The sequence below is a fragment of the Natator depressus genome, chromosome 8 (genome assembly GCF_965152275.1).
Source record: "Natator depressus isolate rNatDep1 chromosome 8, rNatDep2.hap1, whole genome shotgun sequence".
NCBI lineage: Eukaryota > Metazoa > Chordata > Testudines > Cheloniidae > Natator > Natator depressus.
Genome location: NC_134241.1, coordinates 93899572 through 93927168, shown reverse-complemented (window position 1 = coordinate 93927168; position 27597 = coordinate 93899572). Strand labels below are relative to the sequence as shown.

At 47.9% G+C, this 27597-nt stretch overlaps 1 protein-coding gene across 1 annotated transcript; it reads right to left on the bottom strand.

Moving 5' to 3' along the window:
* Positions 1-398: 398 nt before the first annotated feature.
* Positions 399-23571, bottom strand: MROH7 (maestro heat like repeat family member 7). The gene is made up of 20 exons (XM_074962364.1): positions 23482-23571; positions 22482-22570; positions 21573-21699; positions 20469-20564; positions 19352-19456; positions 19078-19213; positions 17851-17963; positions 16644-16796; positions 15989-16143; positions 12233-12371; positions 11156-11319; positions 9819-9956; positions 9546-9660; positions 7731-7871; positions 5845-6006; positions 4429-4584; positions 4043-4165; positions 3772-3874; positions 3176-3238; positions 399-793 (listed from the first exon to the last, which is right to left on the bottom strand). The coding sequence occupies exons 1-20, from the start codon at positions 23569-23571 to the stop codon at positions 558-560; spliced, it is 2604 nt and encodes an 867-aa protein (XP_074818465.1). The 3' UTR covers positions 399-557.
* Positions 23572-27597: the final 4026 nt, after the last annotated feature.

Sequence of the window (27597 nt, the reverse complement as noted above, 5' to 3'; positions counted from 1 at the left end):
AGCAAAGAGAGGGAATATCCCCTGCCCCCCAAACACAACAATCAATGAGGAAAACCCAGAGGAGGAAACAAGTGCATAGAGTCAGGTCCAGATATTGCCCTGGAAGAGTGAAGCCTGCTCCCCCACAGGAACAGCTCTACCCTTGGTGGGGGTGGTAAGAAACCACCCCAACTGTGTGGGTCAGGAAAGCTCTCAACTGATAACTGGGCAGCAGAGAGCTCAGTGAGTAAAGAAACCAGAGACGCTCTCTGAGGAAGGCACTGGGCACTAACATCCAGCTATTACATGTGGCCAACACCCACCAACACTATAATTCTGCTCCAGAAAAGAAGTCAAGATTGCCTGGCAGGCTTTGTTCGCAATAAACTCCCAATGCTCTTTATTACCCATGTTCAGTTCACTTTCTTTGGCATGTTAATGACCCTTCCAGAGTCCCTTTGATTTTCCCTCTGGTGGGAAAACAGAGCAGGCAGCCACATTGAGAAAAATAATCAGAGTCTGGCTGTGTCTGCATGGGGCTCAGTGGGGCATAAGCCCTGGCTCTCTTTTTGAGCCAGTTAGTGCTTGGCAGCTAATTTCCAGAGGTTGAGGGCATTGAACAGCCTGGATGAGGTGCTTTCGGTAGGAGGAGCATTTGGGGGGCTTTTGTGTTTCTCAGCAGAGTCACTGTTCACTTTGTGTTGCTCAACCAGGCCGTACTTTAATTTCCAGTAAACTGCCAGGACGCGTTCATGTGCCTGAGCAGCAAAGATACACACGGACGCCTCAGGGTCATGTATTAAGCCCCCGAGAGCTGAAACAAAAGACAAAATGTTTACTGGAAACTACAGAACTGTCATAAGAACCATTTATATCCAGAAATGCACCGCACACCGGGGTCTTTGCATATTCACATTCAGCTGTCTGAAATACCATTCCTAAAGCCCTCCCCTGCATTTCCCCCTCATCTACAGCACCTGTAACATACCCCCCTCCCCCGGCTAGATCCTCTGCATCCTCCTACTCATCGGCAGCACCCACGGAACACTACCATAAAGTACTTAAAAGTACTTGCCTGACAGGACTTTGTTATGCTTGATGCCTAAACATGTGCTGGGTGCTTCACAGGAACTAGTCTAGACACTGTGCAGGTCCTGAAGAAATTATGATGTAAGGCCTCAATACTGCAAGTTGTTCCATGGGGGCAGATGCCTCCACCTGCAGGGAGCTTCACTGAAGTCAATGGGATTTTGCATGAGCACAGTAGTCAGATCACGAGGAACAACTTGCAGGATTGATGCATAAGTTCAGACATAACACAACAAGTGAGGATCAAAAAAGGGGAGTAGGTGGGGGGAAGGGAAGAGCTAGGAAAATGGTTACATTAATAAGATCTCACATTAACTCCATGAGGCATGGACACATCTATGAATGCTCAGATGCCACTCTGGTGCATGGGATAAAAATATCTAGACAGACAGCCACCCCAAGGAGCATGGAAGAACTTACAAAGGCAGTAGTGGGAGAATTAAAAAAGGGGCATTCAAGCTGATGACGGTGGCACAGTAGTGGAGATGGTGCATGAAAGGAGATCAAATCAAATATACACTTTGGGGCTGACTGATGTAAGGCTTTGAAAGAAGCTTGAATTTGATATTGTCATAAATATAAAGGGAAGGCTAACCACCTTTAAATCCCTCCTGGCCAGAGGAAAAACCCTTTCACCTGTAAAGGGTTAAGAAGCTAAGATAACCTCGCTGGCACCTGACCAAAATGACCGATGAGGAGACAAGATACTTTCAAAGCTGGGGGGGGGGGGGGGGGGGGACAAAGGGTCTGTCTGTGTGTGTGATGCTTTTGCCAGGAACAGAGCAGGAATGCAGGTCAGAACTCCTGTAAAGGGTTAATAAGCAATCTAGTTAGATATGCGTTAGATTCTGTTTTGTTTAAATGGCTGATAAGATAAGTTGTGCTGAATGGAATGTATATTCCTGTTTTTGTGTCTTTTTGTAACTTAAGGTTTTGCCTAGAGGGAATCTCTATGTTTTGAATCTAATTACTCTGTAAGGTATTCACCATCCTGATTACAGAGGTGATTCTTTTACTTTTTCTTTAATTAAAATTCTTCTTTTAAGAACCTGATTGCTTTTTCATTGTTCTTAAGATCCAAGGGTTTGGGTCTGTGTTCACCTATGCAAATTGGTGAGGATTTTTATCAAGCCTTCCCCAGGAAAGGGGGTGTAGGGCTTGGGGGGATATTTTGGGGGGAAGACGTCTCCAAGTGGGCTCTTTCCCTGTTTTTTCTTTAACACGCTTGGTGGTCGCAGCATAAGGTCCAAGGACAAAAGGTAAAAATTTGTACCTTGGGGAAGTTTTAACCTAAGCTGGTAAGAATAAGCTTAGGGGGTCTTTCATGCAGGTCCCCACATCTGTACCCTAGAGTTCAGAGTGGGGAAGGAATCTTGACAGATATGGAAGGTGAAGGGGAGTTAGTGGAGGCATTCTAAGAAGGGGGATGATACAGTCATAACACAGAGATGGTTTTGGTTCAGGATTTTGGATGGATTGGACGGGGAATAAACTGAGTATGCAAGGGACCAGACAGAAGGAGTTTGCCGTTATCAGTCTGGGAGACGATTAGGGAGTAGGCAAGTGCTTTTGCTATCGGAGCAGAAAGGAAGAAGCAGAATTTTGAAGAGTGATGGAAGAAGCAGCAACCTGATTTGGTCATAGCATGGACATTGGAGAGGAGACAAAGATGATTCAAGGTTACAGGTCTGGTTGACAAGAAGGATGGTGGTGTTGCCTACAACACTGGAAAAAGGGAATAGAAGAGTTTAGTTCTCATTATACTGAGTTTTGAATTAATGGTGAGCCAAACAATATAAGATGTTGGAGTGTGTGTAAAAAAAGAGACTGAACTTTGAGAGATCCAGAGTGGATTTGAGAGTCATCAGTGTTGATAGAAGTGGTAGTCAAACACATGCGAGCGGGGGTGCCAACAAGAATAAAGCATAGAGGAAGAAGAGGTATAGAGTCAAACTATCACCGATACTATTTATATAGTTCCTTGCACAGCAAGAGTACTGATCTTTGTGCATATAAATCCCAGTGCCTCCTCAGACACACATACACACTCAGACACACACATACTCATCCAAGGCCATAGGAATTTAAAAATGAGGTCTTTACTTACCATTACTTATGATGTCCAAATCTTTCATTTCCATCATGTTGTCCATGTGCATAACCAGGAACCCTGAACATGCCATTAAAAGCAGGGCATTCCCATTACTCTCCCACCCTCCAATAGGGACTTCCACAGTTTTTGTCTTTCTCACAAGGATGCCCTCAGGTATTTGGACAAGTTCCTAAATCCTGAGATGGAGAAGCTAAGGAGATAGGACTTGATCAAAAAGCCCACTGAAGTCAACTGGAGTCTTTCCACTGACTCCAATGAGCTTTGGATTGGGGTCATACTGAGAGGCTGGCTTTCAAGATGATGACATACATTTTTGTAGAGAAATTCCTATAGGAGCATCCAGGGGAATTTTGGAGGTGCCCACAGGATTAGTTGCTGATGGGTGGAGCTCTTAGGGGTATTCTGGTAGCATAAAATCCAGGAGTGACTCCTGTTTCTGTATTGCACCTAATACTAAATCCTATAAGGTCAAGAAATCAGGGTATCTGGCAAAAAGCAATTAACTTGCACTACTAGAAGGAACAGTGCAACAGATTGAAAAAGTGCTTCTATGGAATTGGCTAAAGAAATGCAAATTCTTCTGTATTTACCTATGAACATGGCTGCAGCCCTTCGTAAAGAAGGCTGTGTGCTGCTGAGGTAGCACTGGCTTTGGAACAAGAACCTTTGGACATTTTCTTGACGTGTCTTCACCTAAGACATCAATAATGCACAGAATGAAAGCTTAATGACAGGGATGACCCTACACAATCCCTCATGACCCTACCCGCACAGCCTGATAAATGGGTATCTTACTCTGTGTAAACCCTCCCTCAACCAAATCAACACACAGTTCTAACAATGAACCCAGAGATTACTTACAAGGTACTGACATATTTCATCCACATCTTCTTGGTGATTGTGCCAGGCCTTCCTGTTGCCCACCTGTTTAGGTAGTCTCCATTCCAGGAGTCGAGAACATTCATCCAAGGCATTCTTACATTTCTACAAGACAGGATGGAGTTCCCACAGTTAAAAGACTGGGAACTGGCAATATTTTCCAACTGTTAATAACCTGCAATGAAAATGAATCTCCTGGAATTTCTTCTTCACAAGGTGATAGGGAAGTTCTAAGTTTTTTCCAGAAGGAAACACATTAGAGTAGATAGATTAGGAGAAGATCCTACATTGAAAGGAGGAGCAGGAGAAAGAGGTGTCTGGGGATAGTGATGATTGAGGCTCGGAGCTACATGACTGTAGGAACTTGCCTCAGCCATGTCAGGGTTGCCCTCTTGCAGGTGCAGAAGTAATGGGATCAAGCTGTCCAAGACATCCTCCTCTTTCATAAGCCCCCGACTCTTCTTCACCTTCTTGACCATTTTTCCAAACAAGGAAATGGCAGCAGAACGCACACTCTCTCTCTCCTGAGAGACACACAAACAGAGGAAGTCAACAAGACAGGGGTCTTGTTAGTGAACTGTTGTACTCCTCTTGGTTTGTACTGAAAATTACTGCACTGTTTATGCTGCTCCATGGTCCACATCAGGGCTTTTGACAAAACAATTTTTTTCACAAAAAATTTCTGTGGAAAATGTGTTTTTTGATTGAAATATGTTGGCCAAAAGATTTCAGCGGAAAATGGGAATTGCAGTGCTCCACAGGAGTTGTAGTCTGCGCCTTGTATTCCCATTCTCCTCTATGGGCCAAGATCCCAAGTTGGACTACATTTCCCATAATTCAGCAGTTCTCAAGCTGAGGGTCGGGACTCCCAAAGTGGGTCACGACCCCTTTTTAATGGGGTCGCAAGGGCTCGCTTAGACTTACTGGGGCCCAGGGCCAAAGCCCAAGCCCAATGGCTTCAGCCCTGGGCAGCGAGGCTAGGGTTGCCTGGGGCTGAAGCCCTTGGGCTTCGGCTTTGGCCGCCCCGGCCTGGGGCAGTGGTGCTTTGGCTTTGCCCCCCCCCGCCCCACCTGAGGGTGGTGGGGCTTGGGCAGGCTCAAGCTTTGGTCCCCCTTCCTGGGGTCCTGTAGTATTTTTGTTGTCAGAAGGGGGTCGTGGTGCAATGAAGTTTGAGAACCCCTACCATAATGTATCTCACACACAGTCTCCCTTTTTGGTAAGGGAAAGCTGTGCAACGTGGTGCTCGCGATGCATGATATACAGATAGAGGGCTTGATCCTTCAAGGTGCTGAGTCCCTCATCTCCTACTGACTTCATCAATCACAGTTGAGGGCACTCAGCACTTCACAGGTCAGTATATATGATAAGAGCTGAAATCGCTCTTCTTTCAACCCTGCGACTCCTTCGGTTGCACAAAGTGTGTTGTGTAATTGAATATGCCATGTACAACATGCGCAGCTGTAGCATGTGAGTATCACACCATGAACAGCCCCCATCACATGCTACAGTAGGGGCCTAACCTGTTAGGCATGGCTACAGCATGGGCTGTGCCTCCAAGTCATAGACAGCAGGGTCCACTGGGCTGGGACAGGCACAAGACAACTGTGGTGGGGCAGAAACAAGAATGAAGGGAATGAAAACAGGAAGAGTGACATTGTTTCATTTCCATTATTTGATACAACTGAGTGCTGGTGTGCAATGGACATGCTCCTCACCTCCCCTTCCCTCAGCCCTTTCACACTGAAGTGCCACAAGTCCTCCTTTTCTTTTTACTGCTGTCTTACATCATCAAAGAGGAGCCTAAGGGGACTGGTGATGCAGCCAACATAACTTGCTCCATCCAAGCCTCTGAGAATCTTCTTCACATCAGCAAGAGCCTCCACAACCAGCCTCCCGTCCACTCCACACAAGCTGTTTATCATGGCTGGCACCAGGACCTTTATCTCCTATACAGAAGAAGTTGATGCAGTAACCACCCCACACTGTCTCACCAAGGATTCTGGCTTTCAGTTTAAAAAGAAAACAATCAATGTGAGACATTAATTATCAGAGAATTTTTCCAAATACTGAAAAAGCCCTCAAGAAAATGGCAAGGTTAGCTTAAAATGGACTTTCCACAGAATTCATACCCTGTTCCCTGAAAATTACAGCCTACATCACATTCTTTCCCCTCCCCAATTCACTTCTTTGTCATAGCTATGGTGTGAGGCTTTTTTTGGCTCACAATGTGTGAATATAGGAGGCAAACAATAATAAAAACCCTTTGAAACAAAGCTGACATGAGGTTTTCTTTTCCCTTTTGTGTTTATTTCATTGCTAATGAAATGACTGATTTCTGCTCATGTTTGTATATAAATGTATAATACTAGTCCTCTTTAATATAATCCCGTGGTTTTCAACCTTTTTTTCCATTTGTGGACCTCTAAGACATTTTGAATGGAGGTGTAGACCCCTTTAGAAATCTTAGACATAGTTTGTGGACCCCCAGGGGTCCGCAGACAACAAGTTGAAAAGCACTATTCTAAGTAAACAACAATCTTTCACAGACCCCTTAGACATAGTCCACGGATCCCCAGGGGTTTGTGGGCCACAGGTTGAAAACTACTGCTATAATCCATAAACAGTTCTCAGATTGCATTTTATCTGGTAATGCAGAAATATATTTCCTACCCTGTCTCTAGTGTGCAGTGTTAGATACCCAATGAGCAGGGCCTTACAAAATTCATGGCCATGAAAAACGTGTCACAGACCATGAAATCTGATCTCCCCCATGAATTCTGGTCTTTTGTGTGCTTTTACCCTTTACTATACAGATTTTACGGGGGAGACCAGTGTTTCTCAAATTGGGGGTCCTGATCCAAGAGGGAGTGGTGGGGGTGGGGTCACAAGGTTATTTTAGGGGGGTCACTGTATTGCCACCCTTACTTCTGCACTGCTGCCTTCAGAGCTGGGTGGCCGGAGAGTGGCAGCTGCTGACTGAGGGTCCAGCTCTGCAGGCAACAGCGCAGAAGTAAGGGTGGCAAGACCACACCAGCTGCCCAGCTCTGAAGGCAGCACCACCGCCAGCAAGAGCACAGAAGTAAGGATAGCAGTACTGCAACCCCTCTTCAATAACTTTGCAGACCCCCCACACTCCCACCAACTCCTTTTTGGTCTGGACCTCTACAATTACAACACCATGAAATTTCAGATTTGAATAGGTGAAATAATGAAATTTACGTTTTTTAATTCCGATGACTGTGAAATTGACCAAAATGGACATGAATTTGGTAGTGCCCTATCAGTGAGGACATGCCTCTTCCTTGAAAGTTTCACTGATATCCACAGTAGCACTTTCAAGTCCATCCAGTTAAAAGGTTTTTTTATATGCTTTGCAAAGCTGAGATCTGGAGCAATATTAAATGCTGCTCACTGATCCCAGATCGAGGTAAATGGTTCTGGGCCTGCTTTGAAAGGGTGGGATCTGGAGCAATTCTAGATGCTGTTCACCTAGGCTTGGTCCAGGCCAGCAGTTCTAGTTCTGCACCAACAGGAATGGAATCTGTTTCACTTCCATCAGCAGTAGTTTCTTAGTGCTGAGAGAGTTACTCTAGATTTCTACTAGTGTTACTGATACTTCTGGAGCAATTACACGGATATTGATTGCGTAATGAAATGGATTCCATCTCACCTTCCCTGGCCAGTCTGCCATGGTGATCAGTCCTTTGACGCACAACGCTCGGATAATTGGATCTGGGTCAGTCAGTCCTTTCAGCAGACGGATCACAGAATATTTTTCTGGGAGCCGCTTTGCCTGTGGCATATGGAGAAGCTAAAAACACAAAGAGCAGGCCAATTACAGGCTGTAAAACAGAGGGCTGTCTGTCTGTTCTCTGGATGAACATTACCATGAAATTGTTGTAAATGCTCCAGCATGCATGAAGTCTATTTGCCATGCCTAGAGGGGAATGAAGCCTGCTCCTTGTGCTCAAGGCAGGTAAGAATTTCATTCCATATGTTTATAGACTATCCCTCAGTGGGCATGAAGTCTATTCCATGCACCAACAACAAGTGCAAAAACCGTCCCTTGTGTTTGCAGTGGGCATGATGCCCATTCCTTGGGCTGACATAACGAGATTTTTGAGATTATGCAGGTGAATCATATGCTACCCAAGCAATGATCTCAGACCACTCGCTCGTGTGTGGGAGTCAGCATGCTGGCCACACCCCCTTTCTGCTGTGCAACAGCTTTGTTGTTCCCATGCAAGCACCAGCCATGAAATTCTGGCCCCAACCAAGTCCAGGGGAGTTTGCAATAGACTAGGGCTGAGCTTCACTTTGGAACCCTAAGTGTAGGTCAATACTGGCTCCTCCCATTCCAGCCCCCCAGCAGTTACAAGGGAACTGGTGATTAGTTCTCAAGGAGAACGTTTAATGTCTTCACCTTGGCACCAAATACTCCTATTTTGTTTCTACAGAATGCTCACTGCTAATATTTATTTAGAGGTATTTCTACTATGCTTACCACAGTACCTGAGAGCTCAAGGGCTGTCTCTCTAACCTCTCCATATCAGTAAAACCATGGCTAGTCGTTAGATTCTCTTAGAACTACAAACATCCATCACAAGGTAAAGGAAATTTACAAACATTCTTCTCCTTAGCTCGGACAATGAAAAACCTATAGGTCAGGTATGAGCTGTAGCAGCAGGTGGCAATAAGAGTTGGAACTATACACACATTTTGCAGAAGGAAAAAGGCACTTGGGATACACACTGGACAAACATTTCAAAATAATTTGCCATTACGAAGGTGCTTGACTGTCCTAAAAGCCAAAATTCTCAAACATGGGTGCTTAAAGGTGGGCATCTAACTCCATATTTAGGGACTCAATTAAGCAGCTTGATTTTCAGAGGTGCTGAGCTCCTGCAACTACAGACTGCACTGGGAACTCCAGGTGCTCAGCACTTATGAAAATTGGGCTACTTATTCAGGTGCCTAAAGACAGAGTGGGTACTCAAAGCTAGGTACCCATATTTGAGAATTTTGGCCTGTCTATAAAAGATACTTACATACTATAAACCTACATTTAGGAAAAGAGAGGGAGCACAAACCAAAGCACAGGACTAAAAGGTTTCTATTCTGGTCTCTGCCACAGACTTCTTTATGTGACTTGGGGAGTTAAGGCTTTGTTGACGCAGTTTCCCCATCTGTAAAATGGGGTTGATAACACTCATCTACCTCAATGTGCTGCGGTGGGGAGAAATGTTCAAAGGGCCTTGAGATCCTCAGAAGGAAGATGCTGTAGAAGGGCAAAGTATTATCGCTATTTCTGACACACGCACATAGTCTCTTGAACACTCTCAAAGGCTATTCAGGCTTCCCCCAAATGCTCAGTGAATCAGATATAGGAGACACTTGGAGTCTGAGGTCAGCTGATGAGCCTAGAAAGGGAAGATGCAGCTCATGCTCTTTTGTACCACAATAGATGCAAGCCAATAACTTTTACCTCAATGAAAAAGGCCATCGCTGTGAGCTTGTGCTGTTTATCACCTCGTTCGAGGAACGGGACCAGAAGGTACAGGATCCGCCATAGCTCACAGCAAGAATAGTGGACCATGGCTCTGTGGGAGCAAACAGATGCCCTTATTACGGAGGAGGTGAGTCAGCGAGGGGTGTGTGTGTGTGTGTGTGTGGAAGTTGGCAGAAGGGAGGGATGGGGGGAAGTTGGCAGAAGGGAGGAATGGGGAGATCTGTCAAGAGCAAAGCTCTTGCCTCTCACCTTGCAAGCAGGCCTACCCCGCGATGGTGCTCCTCAGAGCTAGTGAGCAGTTCCCAGCCTCCCTCCTTCTCAACAGAGGTGAACTCATAGTGGCATCCCATTTTTAGGAGAAGGGTCTTCACGGTCTTCACAACACAGCTGCATTCAGAGCAAAACCCATATTAAAGCAACACCGGCCTTGCTCAGAGCAATCCTCTATCCCATCGCCCCAGATACCTGCATTGTGTCAAGACGGGACTCGCAGTGCACTGCGATGTCATAGAGATGGCAACCCCAACTCTGCACTCCATGTCCAATGCACAGTCACTGCACTGAGGCCTAAAACAGGCAGCATGGCCAGCCCAGTACTGCACACGAGACCTCCAAGGCCAAGCCCACACGGCTCCCATACTGTACCTGCACTGCTATAACTGAGCTGTTGAGCCCAACACCATGCTGAGTGTAAGCGTACTGCACATACACGAAACTGTGCTATATCAGTGACACCCCACCCTGCACAGCACACGTGCACGGAGCTGTAACATCACTGCTTGTAAGAGGGAGGAGCATTGGGGTGCTGAGGGGTGGTTTCACTGGTGTGAGCGTATGGAAAGCATGGAGCTACGATAATTATTTATTTGTATTTATTTACAGTAGCACCTAGGAGCCCCAGTCCTGGACCAGGACCCCATTGTGCTAGGCGCTGTACAAAGCAAGAAGTGAAAGATGGTCTCTGCCCCAAACAGGTTACATCTCAGCATGAGACGAGGCAGACAGACAGAGCCAAGCAAACAATGAGCCAATCCCAGGCCGCATGGCAGGCAGTGGTCTCAGCACCCCAGCAGCCTGACTGCTGTCGAGCTTTTTGCCGGCATCGTGGCAAAGGAGCATTTAAAGAAGGGATTGGAAGTAGCTTGGCGGATGTGTATGCGGAACGCCACCCAGGTGGGAGGGTCAGTGAAGGTGCTTGTTTGACGGAGGCTGGCACTGGGGGCTGACTGGAGGTAAAAGTCGACCTCTCAATAGTGAATGAAAGATGATATGGATAACGGATGGTGTCCCTAGCCTTTGTGTGCCAGAAGCTGGGAATGGGCAACAGGGGATGGATCACTTGATAATTATCTGTTCTGTTCATTCCCTCTGGGGCACCTGGCACTGGCCACTGTCGGAAGACAGGATACGGGGCTAGATGGACCTTTGGTCTGACCAAGTATGGCCGTTCTTATGCTCTTATGATAGGGAGGGTGGGGACAGGCCATAAAAGGCCTGGAACATGATGACAAGTAACCTATCCAGGCAGCTGAACCCAGGGAGGAGTCTGATATATACAGTTAGCATCTCAACCTTTCAGTAGTTACCATGCAGGGATGAGCTCCTTCCTGGAGACCCCACTGTCGGACAGGCTGAGCCCAATGCTATAGTGCACCTGAACAAGCAGGGCCATCAGGAGGCGGGGATAGAAGCGTGTCACCGTCTGTGTGCACATGGATACAGATAACACCTCGCACAGAGCACTGGCTGCCTGAAGGAGGGAAACAAATGCAGGTAAAATCCTCTGCCTCTCCCCAGCACTTCTATTTCCTATCCAGTCCTCGGTTGCATGGACCCCAGCAAGGCTGCTTAGCCCAGGGCTTTGCCAGTAAGAAGAGGTTGCATTGTTTTGTCATGGTACCCCCACCCGTTCGCTTAATGCTCTGCATTGCCACGCAGGAGACCAGGGTTTCAATGCCAAAGAAGAGGCAGCATGGCCTAATGGACAGAGCACTGGACTGGGATTCAGGAAGCCTGGATTCTGTTCCCAGATCTGCCACTGGCCTACTGGGTGACCTTAGGCAAGTCACTGCCACACTCTGTGCCTCAGTTTCCCCATGTGTGAAATGGGGATAATGATACTGACTTCCTTTGGAAAATGCTTTGAGTCCTACTGACCAGGACCAGCTATATCTGGGGCTGCTACCAAAGTGGGGTGCTCAGGCCTTGGAGAGAGGAAGCACTATGGAGATGGGAGGCAGTGCACCTACCCTCTGACAATGGAGGCAGGAGCTAGCCTGCCTGGACCCTGAGCAGGAGAAAAGAGGAGAGGGAGGAGGTGGAGTGCTGCAGACAGTGGGAGGAGACTGACTGCTCAGTCCCTGTTGCGGAAGCAGAGGGAATGGCACCAGTGAGTCCTCTCCAGGTCATTAAGTAGTAGCTAAATGGGCTCCACAGGGAGCTTTGTCCAGCCGTGTATGACAAGACAGTTGGTGTCTGGGACACAGCATTTCCTGAGGAAGGCAAAGAAATGGAAAACGGGAGCATTTTCAGGGCTCTGCCAGAGATACAGGGCAGCTCTCCCCATCCCTTCCCCAGGGAGAATTCACAGCAATACATCCCTCAGACGTGGACCTCTCTCCTCTTTGAAGGAAGAGGAGAGTCATGTGTGAATAGTTTCTTACAGCTATAGGTATGAAGAAGGCTTTATCCTCAGAGGTGCTTGGCCTCTCCTGCAGCTCCTTCAGCAGCACATCCAGAAGTCTGTGGGAGTGACAGATTGCCTCTGTTTTGGCCAGTGTTCTCCACATCCCAGCTGCATCTCTACGAGTTGAGACAGACAGTTGCATGCCGGATCGGATACACATAGCTCTGCCAACACTACAGTCTGACTGGACAAATGACATCTAAGCTAGAGTCAGGGGCTCCATCGGCGAGATGGTGACTACAATGGGGCCTCATCCCAGATACCAAGAAAACAAAACTATGTACCTAAAGCAGTAAGTGACCCATGTTACATGTTCCATCACCCTGAGATAACATGGTGGGCTGAGATCACTGTCAGACCTGCAGTCTGCTAGAAGATAACCAGCCATGTTTTTTACCTAAAAGATACATTCAGGTCACACACATGCATGTGGGGTTGTCACAGATGACTGCTGGTTCTACACATATACCTCGCCACACTGCAGACCTAGTGTCTACATTGGGTTGGGGGATGTACAATCACAAATACACCCTTGCCATGAACAGACCATTACTTCCTGCAATGCACGGGGGCTCCTAGCCCACTGTGTCCTGCTACCACCCGTACGGAATCTCCCACTCCTGGGAAGGATCGTCATGGAGGTGGAGACAAAGCACCTATGACAATATTTGCAGTCTTTAGATTCCCTTCACCCTGGGTTTTGAACTGGGTATGGGACTGAAGCTGCACAAGTGGCACTGGCTGATTGTCTCTTGGCTACAGCTGAAGACAACATGTCCACATGGATTTTATTAGGTCAGTCAGCTGCCTTCGATATGGTTGATCATGAAGTGTGCTTAGGAGTAGATGGAACCCATTTGAAGTGGCTTTGCTCCTATATACATGGCATGGCTGAGAGAGTGATTACGGTGAATGGTTTGTCCACCCCCCAGACTGATCTTCTGTGGAATACTGTAGAGTTCTGCCCTCACTTCTTGTTTCATGTGTACACAAGGCTGCTAGGTGGGTGACAAAAGAAACATGGGCAATGGTGCCAGCTCTTTGTGGACAATACCAGCTGGATATCATCATCATTACAGCTGATTCGCTGGTGAAGGGGACTGGATGGCCCCAGGTCTACAGGAGACTTGAGCTTGGATGAGGCCGAGCTGGCTGAGATTCAGCCCAGACAGGGCAGAGAGATTGTTGGAAGGTTGTGGGACACAACCAGAAAAACTGACTAGAATCACATCACCTCCACTAACCTCAATGAGGGACGACCATTATTTTTGAGTCAGTGTACAGTTCTGGGGTCGTACTAGACTCAAGGCTACTACTGAAGCCCAGGGCACAGCCATGCCAAAGGGCTTTCTCATCTTGCTTGGTAAGCCAAGTGTGATCTTTGGTTTGGACATGGGCACTTTGCTGATCTTATCTGTCACCTTGAGGTTAGACGCCTGTAATCCACTTGTCCCTTGGGGCTACATCTTGATACCATTCAGGAGCGAAAGTTGGTCCAGAATGCAGCAGTTCATTTCCTGAATGGAGCTTGACGCTGCAAGCACATCACCTTGGTGTTCTAGGAGCTGCACGTGGGCTTCCAAGTGGAATTCCAGGGTGTTGGTACTGTGACACTGCACCCCATATTCTTCACAGTGATATTATGATGATACGATTATGACACAATTATGATGTATTTTATGCAAGATAGGTCACGTGAGATATCATTGAAAACACTATGATTTGCGGAATATGATTATCCTATTTGTATGCATGTATCTGAAGTCAGGAATATTGACTATGTATCTGTATTTCAAATGTGTTTACACCTGGGGAACGCCCACAAGGCAAAAGCCTCTCAGTCTAGATGGCTGGCTGGGAAGGGCCCATTCAAGTTAATGAGCCATTAGAGAGAACAATAGGCCTTTGGAGAAGCTTATCTCCTGCCTGGGGCACCTTCCTGAGGATGCTACAGACAGCCTCCAAGGAATAGCTGCTGTGACACTACAGGTATATGTGACCTGGTCACCTGGTGCTGGACTCCATCTTGGGATGTCAGTATTTTTCCACTGACTGGCGTGGGAACCAAACTTTGAAACAAAGGATTCCTTCCACATGCAAAAGCGATATAAGCAGGGGAGTGACATCATCAGAGTTCTTCACTAACTCCCCCACCCAAGGAGACTCCTGGAAACATCTGAGGAACAAAGACTGAACTGTGGGAAGTGCTGGACCCAGACTAGAGGGATTTTTAGCCTGTGAATAGAACACCTGGGGATTTCAAGCGGTAAGCAAGTGCAGCTTGCCCCTTAAGAATCTACAGCCTGCTTGTATCATCACTTATGGTGAGAATTTGCTATTCATATCAAGCTATGTAGTACATTATGCTTAGGTTGCGTTTTTTGTTTATTTGCTAGGTAATCTGCTTTGATTTGTTTGCTATCCCTTATAATCACTTAAAATCTATCTTTTGTAGTTAATAAGCTTGGTTTTGCTTTATCTAAAACTAGTGTGTCCCCAGTGTGTGGAAGTCATAACTCGGGGCAGAAAACTGTTGCATTTCCTCTCCACATTGAAGGAGGGGGCGAATTTCATGAGCTTACGCTGTACAGTTCCCTGTGCAGCGCAAGACGGTATAATTTTGGGTTTACACTCCAGAGGAGGTGTGTGTCTGAATAGCTGGGAAATACCCTAGCTGGAGTCTTCCCATGCAGTAGCTAGTCAGAGCATCTGCATGTAACTGCAGCTGGGTGTGTCCCTACCTGCATGTGTGCTGATGAAAGTGCAGGCTGGAGCGAGCGTGTCACAGCAGTGCAGTGTAAAAGAGAGCCCAGGCTGGTGGGTCAAGGGGGCTCAGTGGTACCCCACTTCCTGGTGGCACTCCCGGGGGGAACCCATCATGAGTACCAACAAAGAAAGCCCTGTACTTCTGGGTTACCTGGGAGACCATCTCTCCCCATAACATATTGCCATAGCTGCAGCTTCTGAAAGCCCTCAAGCTGCAACACCCTTGAAACAGAACAGTGGAAGCTGTGGAATGGATTTTCCCTCTTGGTCTGCTGCAGCCTGGACTGGTCACCCTTCGGAACACACCACAAAGCCCATCTTTTACCCTGGCTGTCTGGGGAGCAGACAGGATACGGGTCGAAGAGGGTTATTCAATGGCCTGGGGAAATCATGTTTTGGGACTGTATCTGACGGTAGCTGTGGGGGGGCAGGGGCAGTGGACTTCAGCCATCTACTCTGATTTTTCCCCCCCAACTACTGAGAATTTTAAGTTGTGGTTAGAGGCACCCAGAGTCTAGGGAGAGCATGTTCAGCATCTGGAGGCAACGGTACCAGTGCACACAAGAACCCATGTACACATGCAGATTTTTGTTTTTCAAGCACAGGCAGCTGTATGTGTGGTCATGCGCCAGTTCTGCAGACTGAGAATTTAGCCTCAGGTGCTCTCCTCTGTGGGATTTCCCCCCTTCCACTCATTGCAAGCAAGCGAGTGACACACATCGAATAGCATAGTTAGTAAATGTCACATAAGGCATCTGGGCAAATCTGTGATTCGTGCCATTATGGGATGGAAGCCAGAGGGGGTATCATTTCTCAGTGGTTAGTGGTGTAATCTAACCCTGCAAGAAAGACATTTTCTGCACAGCAAGGAAGCTACTGCCAGTCTGAGACCTCTCAGGAGGAGAGGAAGGAATAAGGAATCCAAAGAGTGAGCTGTCAGTATCCTGGTCATTAGGAAGTTTCATACCTGTCCAGCGGAAGCGGACATTTTAGAAGGGCTGTGGACACTTCTTCCATGAAAGCACGAGCCAGGAGGCATAAGGCCATCATCACTACCTGTCTGGCATGGGAATGATGGATGGCTCTGAGCTGGGAGTGGATCCTGTCCACAATCTTTGGCACCTAGAAGAAAACAATACAGCTTAGAGTGTGTGTGCGTGCACATGTGTAAGGGGTTCCTTCTGGGGTAAGAATCAGAGCATAATAGGGCAGACACTATTAATGAGAGCAATTCCACCTTTCTGGAGAGCACATCAAGCATCATTATAGAAGACCTCTAACTTTGCCTGGTCCTTCTCCTTGCCAAGGCAGGAGTGTTCCCAGTGATAGATTTTCTAGTCTTTTGTAGGAGAGATTGATAGCTACAAACAAAGTTGAAGAGCAAATCAGTAGGACTTCTTTAACCAGAACAAGAGGGAACTGCAACAGCTTGAAGAGAACCCCCTGTGCTTCCAGATGCAGTCTTCAAGTCCCGAGACAATGGAACAAAGGCTCATTTCCCAGCTTCAGACAGTCCACTTGCAACACTTAAAATATCAGCATCACAATGAAGAAAGAGTCCCGCTGACAGTACCCCAGGACAGGAGATTCTAAATGCTCCCCAACTCCCAAGAGCCTAATACCTTCATCTGTATCTTATGCTTGTACTTCTCCAGGATTACATTCAGAATAGTCTTTGATGCTTCAATGGTGCTCTCATTGGCCTTCTTCAGGCTTTCTACAGCTGTCAGGAGAAGGTCTGCCATCTGGTCTGGGCTGAGAAATTGTCCAAATCCCTGGAAGAACACAACCAAAGCACCTGATGTAGGTGACCTAGCTGGACACCAACTCTGCCGCTGGCACAATTGATAAGCAGAATCCAGACAAGGACGAGTTTGGCTTTTTTCAACTTATTTAAGAATGAGCTGCCTCCAACAATTTCAAGGCCATTCAACCTTACCAATGCTTCACAAGAGCTCAACTGCTCTGGTGTGTGATGCATTCAACCTTCGACTTTTTCCTGAGCTGCGTGTATGGGATCCTGTAAACAAATACCCTTGGGAGTATTATTTAGTCACTGCTTCAAACCAAATACTCCCGTAGATATTGTTTAGTCACTAGTTCAAACTATTCAGTCCGTGAGGCCAACCAAGCTTCATAGGTATCTTCTTTTGTGCTCACTGAGCCTTAGATAAAGGACAGGTAGTTATTCTGTGAAATATAGATGAAAGGAAAGTATTATGGCTGACAGGCTCTGAGCAACAGCTGGTCAGGAATTTTCTGTTCAATTTTTCCAGAAAATTATTTTTTTCCTCACAAGAAAAAAAATTGAAATATTTCAGTTTGACATTAATCTGTATCCACCTGTGCTGCCGCACTATCTCATGAGAGTTCAGGTGCCCCCATTTTCCTCTATGGGCTGGGTTACAACTCCCATGATGCACCCCGGATCCCCCTCTGGCTGAACTGCCACAGTGCATTACGGGAAATGTAATCCACCTGGGGATCCTGGACCATGAAAGGGAATGGGGGCAAGAGGCACCCGAACTACAACTCCCATGAAACACCGTGGCAGCTTGATACAATTCAATGTCAAACTGAGCCAAAATGAAGTATTTTGACATTTCCAAATTGAAATATTTTTGAACTTTCCATTCTGTGAAAAATGTTGATATTTACATTTTTCATCCCAAATTGGGATGAAAAATGTTGAAATATCAGAATTTTCCACAGGACAGAAATTCCTATTTTCAGCCTGCTCCGCTCTGCACTGTATACAGAGAGGTACAACACTGGGAACACACATGCAGGGTGTAATGAAAAGTATTTCTGGCTGTGTTGAGGATTCACCTTAACAATTTCAGAGATGTTCTGACAAGTCCTGGTGGGCTCGTAGATACCCAAGATCTCTTTGGGCATTTGATGTAGCACTGCTGTCACAGACCCCATCTTCCTCTCAGGTTCTAGGAGAAGACAATACGTTTGGGAAAGGTGGAGAGAGTCCAGAGGACAGCAACAAAAAAAGAGGTCAGGTTTTCTAAACCTTTTATATGAGGAAAGGTTAAAAAAAAACTGGGCATGTTTGAGATAAGAAGACTGAGGAGGGGACCTGATAACAAATATGTTAAGGGCTGTTATAAAGAGGGTGGTGATGAATTGTTCTCCATGCCCACTGCAGGTATGACAAGTAATGGGCTTAATCTGCTGCAAGGGAGATTTAGGGTAATATTAAGAAAAACTTTTTAACTCTAAACACAGCTAAGCTCTGGAATAAGCTTCCAAGGGAGGCTGTGGAATCCCCATCCTTGGAGGTTTTTAAGAACAGGTTGGACAAACACCTGTCAGGGATGGTCTAGGTGTACTCAGTCTTGCTTCAGTGCAGAGAGCTGGACTTCATGATTCTCAAGGTCCCTTCCAGCCCTTCATTTCTATGATTCTATGTTTGAAAGGCTTCCCATTTTGCCCTTAAATGACTGGCTTCCTCCCATTCTCATTCATGTTCCTGAACCATAGCTGCACTTCAGGCTTGAAGTCACAGTGCTTGAAGGAGCAGCAGGTCTGTTGCGCAACAAACACCCTACCATGGAAAATATCTAACAGCCTTATCCTATTCCCTAGAGAATATTCTTCACTGGTTCTTTCCCTCAAAACATTACACACTCGCAGTGACCTACGGATAGCTTAGTTCCTGTGGCATACTCTGCCCTTACCCCCCTTTACAAAATATACCCCTTTTAAATGTAACCTTCATTAACAGTGGCCCTGCTCTCCATCCATCCCTCCATGAGTATTATAGTGCCACCCACCAACACAGCATCTGAGCACCTTCCACAGAAAATCAACAGCAGCAGCAAAGTCCCTAGCGGGCTCTCACCTAAAGACCTATTGGGGTTTCTAAACTAATCCGTTTATAGCATAGAGAAGGGAAGATGGTCGTCTGCTTACAAGCTGTGTTCTAGCCTAGTTCTCCAAGAAGACACCTGTTCCTACAGGGACTCATCATTGTGTTAGGGTTCGTGTCCAGCTGTACACAGGCAGGAGCTTTGGGTCCTCTGCGTTTGGAAAGCCCCCTCTTACCCTTTTGGCACCACATGAGGGAGTAGAGGAAATACAAGCCTTCCATAGCCTGGCAGCCAATCTCCTTCTCCGGGTCACCAACACGCAGGGCCAGCCGTCCAATCAGGAGCCCCAGCCTGGGGAACTCGTGTGACATCTGAGTGAAAATCAAAGGGGGAAGGAAACAGTATGTTGGTTTGGTGGACAAAGAGAACTTGTCATCAGTAGCCATAAATGTGCCACACAAGGGGAAAAGAGCATGGCATCAGGCTACCAGGGGTCAGAGATCACTCACACAGAACTTAGGATGCTCGACTGCCGCTTGTAACAGGCAGACACTGGTTTTCACAGCCCTCGCTCGCTCATGAGCTTTCTCTGATGTCATCCAGTGGGCCAAGTGCTGCAGGAATAAGCAAGGGAGGCCTGTGTTAGAAACTGCAGAACAGGGGCATGTGTTGCAGTGAACCCCGAAAGCTGATCTCTCTCTGACCTGATCACCACAGTATTAACCAGACAGGCTGTCTGAGTCCTGCTCCCTTGCAGGATTTGTGTGTCAGACAATCCCCCTGACACATACCCCTATAAAGAGGTAAATCTGGCTTTAGCACCATACGGTTCACCCCTGTGTTCATCAGGATTGCAGTGTCCCGTAATCAGCCTACTGTGTTGAGGGACTGCTGCAGTATTCCATCCCTCCAAAGGACTGATCCCATTCTCCTTCTGAGCCCTTTGTCATGTCCAGAGACTCAGATAAGACTCAGGTAGATCTCACAATCCTCCTCATCCTGGGCCTCAGGGACTTTCTAGGTAGGAAGCAAGGGAGTGAGTCTCCTCTGAATACTACTCCCCCATCCGTGGATCACTCAATCCCTCTGGAGAGGAAGGGAGGAGTGGGTTCCTCTGCACCTGAGAGCCATTCCTACTTTTCCAGGTCTGATAGCCTCTGTAGGAAGGAGGGTGAGAGTCTTTGCTATTTCACTTCTGGTTTCAAACTCGCCCAGCTAGACAGGAAACCCCAGAGTTAATGCTCCACAATCTGATGCTAGAGACCCACCTTCCATTCCCATTCCTCTGAGAGAGGGACAGGGGAAAGGGCGAGCCTTGCCATAGCTGTCAGCGACTGGAAGGAAGGACAAAGGGAGTCCTTGGCTGTGAAGAACAGGACGAGCCTCCTGAAAAGCTATATCAGATTTCCTTTCCCTTGTTTTCAATTGAAATGACTTTTTCTACTGCCCTGAAGCAGCTAACACTACACGTGATCTCCGCTCTATGGAGCAAGATGTAGGGTCCCATTCAAGAGACAACACAGAAACACAAACCCTCCCGTCTCTCCCTCATACCCTCCCCTCCTCACACCGCCACAAGATGACACTTCCCCCACCCTCTGCCCGTACCAGCTCAATGCTGCTTACATCCAAGAAGTTCTGCAGTTCAGCTGGGGTTGGCTTCTCTGACAGGAGAGCTCTCAGCATCACTTCCAGGGCATCCACAGTCTGGTTGTACAAATCCTGAAAAGACAAAGAAGAGCCGCAGCACTTGGCATCAGACAAAGCCTGTGACGTCTAGGAGCCTGTCTGTGGGGGTCTTGTGACACCGCACACACACTTTACAATCTCTGCTTCAGATCCCTCCATTGGCTGTTACTGCCAGGAGGCCTGATATGAAACCAGATTCTTGGTCATTCTCAGCAGAGGGCTCCATCGGCAGCATGGCGTAGGACAGGGAAGTTGCAACACAATCACTGGGCTCTGGACACTGTTCGTGACCCAAAGCCCAGCAAGGACTCAGCTTCAGGGTGTAATCGTCTCAGCAGCGTGGAGAGAGCTCCTCCTTGCTCTGTTATCTCCAGTCTTTTTTCCACCTCACACCATGCACATGCCTCTTACTCACCAGACACCAGGGGGAAAGCTTTTCTAATCAGCTCTAGGCAAACCAAACTTCCCTGGAGAAAGAACTTTGATGTGCTGGGAAGGCTTGTGCGCACCAAAGACCCTGTGAGCTATGGTGATTAGAGCTGCAACTCCCGGGAGGGACACCCAAGCTGGACAAGTCAAAGGCTGGGGACCAGATGAAAAGCAGTCCATGGGTCCTCCAGGTTGGGAGTCAAGTGATAGGCCAACCACCTATCCTCCTAGAAAGGAGTTAAGCTACAAAAACACAACTTCCCAAAGTTCTGCAGAAAAAAAGATGGAACTATCTGGGCCATGTGTTAAGAATGAAGCCAGTGTGTCTGCCATGGCAGGTGTGCCATTGGGCAGCTGGAGGAACACAGGAAAGGGGCTGCCTTAAAGAACCCCTCCATCAAACAGGACCTTGAGAGGGACCCTTATGGGACGTAACACATGGAGGACATGCAGAGAATGGCCCAGGATACACAGGGATGGCCGAGCCTTATTTGTGCCTAAGCAACATTTGATGGTGCAGGAAGGATTCAGATTCTAGGCAAGCCAAGGGAGTGGGTGTAAATCAACCAAAGGACACAGAGGCAATGTGCTCAGAAGAGGACAATGAATTACCTTCACATTTACTTTGTGGCCTTCCTGCCTTTGCAAGGCCTTGATTGAGGGCAGGGCAAAGATGCTGGCAACGCAGACAATGACCACATCCAACTTCTCTTTACCTTCCAGAGGCGGCTTCATTTTGCTAGTAGAAAAATAAGCACCTATTGGCATTCCTGCTGTGGAAGGGGCACCAGGACTTTCATTTCTGTCACTGTGGGACCGTGAGAAAGGAAGGGAAAACGTGGCCGACAGAGGTTTGTGCTAATGCTTTCAGCATAAAGGAGCAGCATGGATGAGAACAGCAGGGACCGGGCTAATTAATATTATTGTTATTTGTGTTACAGTCGTGCCTAGAGGCCATAACTGAGATTTGGGCCCCATTGGCCCCCATACATAGTTAGAGACAGGCCCTGCCCAAAAGAGCTTACAATCTAATTACCCAAGACAGGCAGAGGAAGTATCATTACTACCCCCATTTACAGACAGGAAATTGAAACACCAACTTGCCCACTCAGGAGTCTGTGGCAGAGCCAGGAAGTGATCCCAGACTCCAGAGTGCCAGTCCAGGGCCATAACCGGGAGACCACATTTCCTCGTCTGCTGGCAGAGTATAGGACTGGCATTGGGGAAAGCAGCAGGGGTGTGGCTATTCTGGCATCCTGTATCTTTGCTGGGGAGAGGATTAGCCCATACTCACAGGGGAACCTCTGCAAACATCTGAACAGAGTGGGAGGGGAGACTCCATTCACAGTGCTTGGATTCAAGATCCTCCATGTCAGTCTGAACAACCCACCCAGCCAGGCAGCGAGCAAGGTGAGTGCTCCCCGTTCCATCCCTCTGAATGCTCGGCAATGGGAGCTGGACGTCCCTCCTGGGAGGTTGGGACTCCTGGCTCCACAGAGTCAGGGTGAGACGTCCAAGTACCTGCAGTCTGTGATGAGCAGCATCCCCTGACGGCGCACGGCACTGGAGCGCAAGTCCAGCGAATCCTGCGGCAGCGATTTAATATGCTTCTGTGAATCTCAGAGGAGACAAACGTAGTGATGAGCTCCCAGCAGCACTGCCAACCCCAGTGTTTGTCCCTCTGCCCTAACAAGGGGGTGACCCCAATCTCCAGAGAGCACAGGGGGGTGGCTGACCCCCAAGGCCAGACCAAAGTCCCAGCCAGGCCCCCAAGTGAATAAAACCATAATGAGCAGCCCTCTCTGACCCTCTTGCCTTGTGTCCCTGCTTGACAGTCAGAGTGAGCTGGGGCAAGTCCATTCTCTAGCTGAGCCAGGGATGGAGCTTTCTCAGTGGAGAGTCCTCTGCTGAGGAATTTACCTCAGGAGATGTAGGCCAGAGCCACTCACTGGCTACCTCTAAAGTACTCTGCAAGGCTCATTTATTCCAGTTGGTTTATTTTCGACTGTTTTCTGGGCTGCCTCTTGGATTCTGCATTAACTCCCTCGCCCCAGGGGAAGAGATCCCTTGAACTGGGAGGTGGCTTGCCCGAAAGTTTGACCTGGTGCCAGGCTGGTCTGCTGCTGCCTGGGCAACACAGATGGGCCAGTGGGATCTCCTTTGTGACAATGTAATGCTAAGTGTTCTTGCTTTTGTATGGCGCTTGCAGTAGAGTCCTTCCAAATTAAATACACAAAGACATACATTGGAACAGTGTCCCCCTGTCAGGAAAACTCACCACCCATGTGTGGCCCTCTATAGCTACCCCCTCCCTCTACATTAACCTTTCTGGTTATTCAATGAGTACCTTTATTAGGATACCATGGATAACACAGCTCATTGCTTCTGGAGTGTCTGAGCTCTGTCTGAGCCCACGCCTGTGTCATCTGTGCTGTCGTAAGGCAGGTTAAGAGCAGCATTCCTTGAAATTCTAGATATAGCTCATCCATCCCACTCTGTCACATGGGCAGATCTTACTCACCACAATCTGCTTGACAACCATGAGTTTCTGGCTGTGAAGGGAGTTCGTTTTCTGTTCGTGCCCGCTGACATCCCTGCCAAGTTCCTTCATGGATCGTGGACCCACCCAAGCAAGGAAAGAACATGTGATATAAGTGTGGAAAGGAGACAAACATCAGTCATTAGACACTGCTCCCATCAAAACACCTCCTGAAGATTCACACATTCTCTGTTGTGAAGCAATTATTAAATACACAAGCGCACCCCTTCCCCCCCCCGCCCACAGAAGTAAAATCAGAAATCAAGTTACTTGGCCCCTGAATGTGTGCGCTGAGTGGATGGAATGAGGTCAGAACCTTAGGCACTTAGAAGCACTGCATAAATGCCTAGCTGGATTGAGTGCATGATAAATGTCATGGGATGGTTAGATTAAAGTGCATAGAAGTGTGAGGGGAGAGAGACATTACAGCAGGGGCAGGCAAACGTTGTGGCCTGAGGGCCACATTGGGTTTCTGAAATTGTATGGGGGGCCGGTTAGGGGAGGCTGAGCCTCCCCAAACAGCCAGGCGTGGCCCGGCCCCTGCCGCCTATCCGACCCCCCCTGCTTCTCGCCCCCATCCAACCCCCCTGTTCCCTGACGGCCCCCCTGAGACTCCTGCCCCTTCCACCCCCCCTGCTCCCTGTCCCCTGACTGTCCTCCACCGCCCCATACAACTCCTCCTCTCATTCCTGACTGCCCCCGAGGGACCTCTGCCCAGTCCAACCACCCCTTCTACCTGTCCCCTGACTGCCCCTGGAACCCCTGCCCCGAATGCCCCCCCGCCGCCCCATCCAACCCCCCCTTTCCTTCCTGACTGCCCCCCGGGGACCCCTGCCCGCATTCAACGCCCCTGTTCCCCGCCCACTGACCGCCCCGACCCCTGTGCACACCTCTGCCCCCTGACCACCACCCCAAACTCCCCTGCTCTCTATCCAACCCCCCCGCTCCCTGCCCACTTACCGCACTGCCCAGAGCGCCAGGACAGAGAGCCATGCCACCCGGCTGGAGCCAGCCATGCCACTGAGCAGCACAGAGCACCGCGTCAGGCAGCGGCTCTGCAGCTGCGCTGCCGCCTAGAGCATTGCACGAGCGGCGCAGTGAACTGAGGCTGCGAGGGAGGGGGAACAGCAGGGGAGGGGCCGGGGGCGAGCCTCCCGGGCCAGGAGCTCAGGGGCCGGGCAGGAGGGTTCTGCGGGCTGTAGTTTGCCCACCTCTGCACTAGAGACATGGAGCATGTTCCTACCATATTGCAATCATTCAGTGCCATCATCTCCAGTGCCGGCTGCACTTTGTCCTCCTTTTCTCCCACATCCTGCCTTATTGTCCCACAAGCTTCACTGGAATTTTCTGAATTTGATAAGAAGGGAGAGGGTAAAATTCTGCTGTAGCTGGTTAAAAGGGGTGCATGGGGGGGAAAAAGAATATAGAAATACCTGCTGCCCCTCCCTCCCTGGCATTCAGAGGAGGCGAGTCTTGTATGTAAGACACAGAAATGGGAATCAAGAGATGAGGATTTAATTCTCAGCTTTGCCACAGACTTCTGGTGTGATCATGGGCAAGTCACTTAACTTGGGTGCAGTGGAGAGAGGTGGCTGTCCGGGAGCCAGTCACAGCTCCCTGAGTCTCAGATGCCTAGTTCTGGTGCAAGATAAAGCTGCAGTGGAATGTGGCTTATGCTGCTGACTTAAAGGCCCTTAGGAGGTGGGTAGAGCCTCATGATCTCACACCACCTCTCCACTCCTTCTTTACCACAGTCTGGTAATGCCTGAAAGAGCATCTCCAGCACAGGAGGTGCATGCAGCAAAAAGAACTTGGCAGACTGGAGAATCCAGCCCAGTTTCTCTCAGTATTTCACTTCCCCATCTGTAAAGCGGAGATGATAACCCTCCCCACCTGAGACGGGCGCTGTGAGGACTGAGGTTGGGATTTTCCCTGGGGGGTTAGGAACCCAATTTCCACTGAAAGCCAATGGGTGTTGAGTGCCCGCGGCACCTTTGAAAGTGGGAGCCTGATCCGTGAATGTTTGGGTGATATTCAAAGGCACTGTGGTGTTGGGGCCATACAAGCACCTTGGTAGTTAGGACGCAGCTGGGCCCAAGGCCTCCCAATGCCATTTCTTTGGAGATCTTTCTGGTTGGAGACACTGCAGCACCTAATGTTTATTGTGTGGATACTGTACGCACAGGCCTCTCATCCCCCCAGACACACGTGGCTCCTCACCTTCAGAAGTGGCCTGTGCTGTGCAGTGCTCCAACAGGCCATCAGGTAGAGCATTCTTGGTCACCACCACTTCCTCCAGCCTCAGAGGGCACAACTGGGTCATCAGGACATCAGCTGACTCCTCACCTCCAGTGACCAAACTCTTGGTACCTTCCTCCCCCTCCTGGGTCATAGGGGTGTGTTCGTGGACCCTCAGAGCGGTGCCTGGCTCCTCACCTCCATGGACTGGATTCATGTTCTCTCGCTCCCATGACTTGCTCAAGAGATACTGTTGGCTCCTGTGGTCTATGCCTGACTCTTCCTCTCAAGCATCAGGCTAAGGTGCCCCAGTGAGCCACTTGCACCTTCTTGAAGAGGAGCATCCATGTACACATGCAGCCTTCCTGTAACAGAATCAGGAACAGTCATTTTACCCCAGCTTGTTATGGTTACCTACCAAATGTCACTGGTTTGAATATGCAAATGAAGCCAAAGTGCAATCGATGTCATAACCATGTGTTGAACAGGCACTGGTGATGAAGCCAAGACAGCATCTAACAGCCAATCAGTTTCTTGCTTTGGACAATCACTGCCCTCAGCCACCTTACACAGATTACTGTGCAGCCTACTCTGAAACATGAGAGCCTTGACTTCACTGAAGTGTAAATGCACAATGAAATTAATCAAAGGCTCTTTCGATTCCAGTGGGAGTAGGATCAAGTCTTCAGGGGGCTGTCCAGTCCAGCTGGCTTGCGATTCTGCATAACAGCTCATTTCCCTTTCAAACATACATTTCACTTCTCAATAATGGCCCCACTCGTGTGCAATCAGCTGGGTACTGCTGTTTTAAAAACAATACAGTCTGTGTTCTTTGAGTTACACAAAAATAAAATCTTCCACAAATACTATAGATTAGCTAGGTATGAGAAGCACACAGAAGTTGCACTGTATAGCTAGGTAGTAAACACTGTATGATACTCCCTGTTCTCATTTACACCAGTGTAAATCCAGGGTAACCCCAGTGTCGACAGAAATCAGTGAATTTGGCCCCAATCCTGCAATTAGATCTGTGAGCAGGGAGTCCCTGTGCAGGTGTGCAGCCCCAGTGAAGCCTGTGTCCATCAGATGAGAGCAGAATTTGGTCCTATTTCTGTTTCTCAAGCACGAAAGAAAAAGTTCATTTGGGGAGAATTTATGGTTAAAATTCTTTACAATCATGCTTTCAATTTATTTTATCTCATCTGTGGCCTAAAGATGCTTCTCTTACCCAGCAGGCTAAATATATTTTTTAAAAGTAAATAAAATGATGCCAAAGCAAACTAAAAACCAGCGTGTTCAGCTTTTCCAGTTACTGGTGCTTTAAGGAAAATGCCAGTGTGCTATACAAGTTATTCTAATCACTATATCTAAGTACAAAGAAATGTAAACCAGTAAAAATGCTTGTGAATAATATTTAAAAATAGGAAGCCATCAAAGAGGAGGCTGCTAATTTGACAGTTGGAAAAATGCAGAATAGGACTGTAGAATAGCTCTCTTACTAGACAGCTGGAAAGGGACTTCCACAGTTGATGTAAATATCTTCATTTTTAAAAATGAATGTAACAGAGTTTACGCAAGTGTTGAATTAACCAGAAGTGAATAAGCTACATCAAGGAGTTTACAACTACTCAGACTCTAATTTCCCATGCTCTCTAATGGAAAAGCAGATTTTTGTCTGTCCTATTCTGCATTATAAAGCGGTGCCTCCAGCTGAGAAGAATTATTAAAATGGCAGCCTCAATGAGTGGGATGTAGTACCATTTGTTCAGTGGAGATGGTGAATCCGTTACAGGTCTTTCTACAGACTACTTTGCGAACTCCTTTTTACAGCATACATATTCTTATTCAGTATTTATCTAG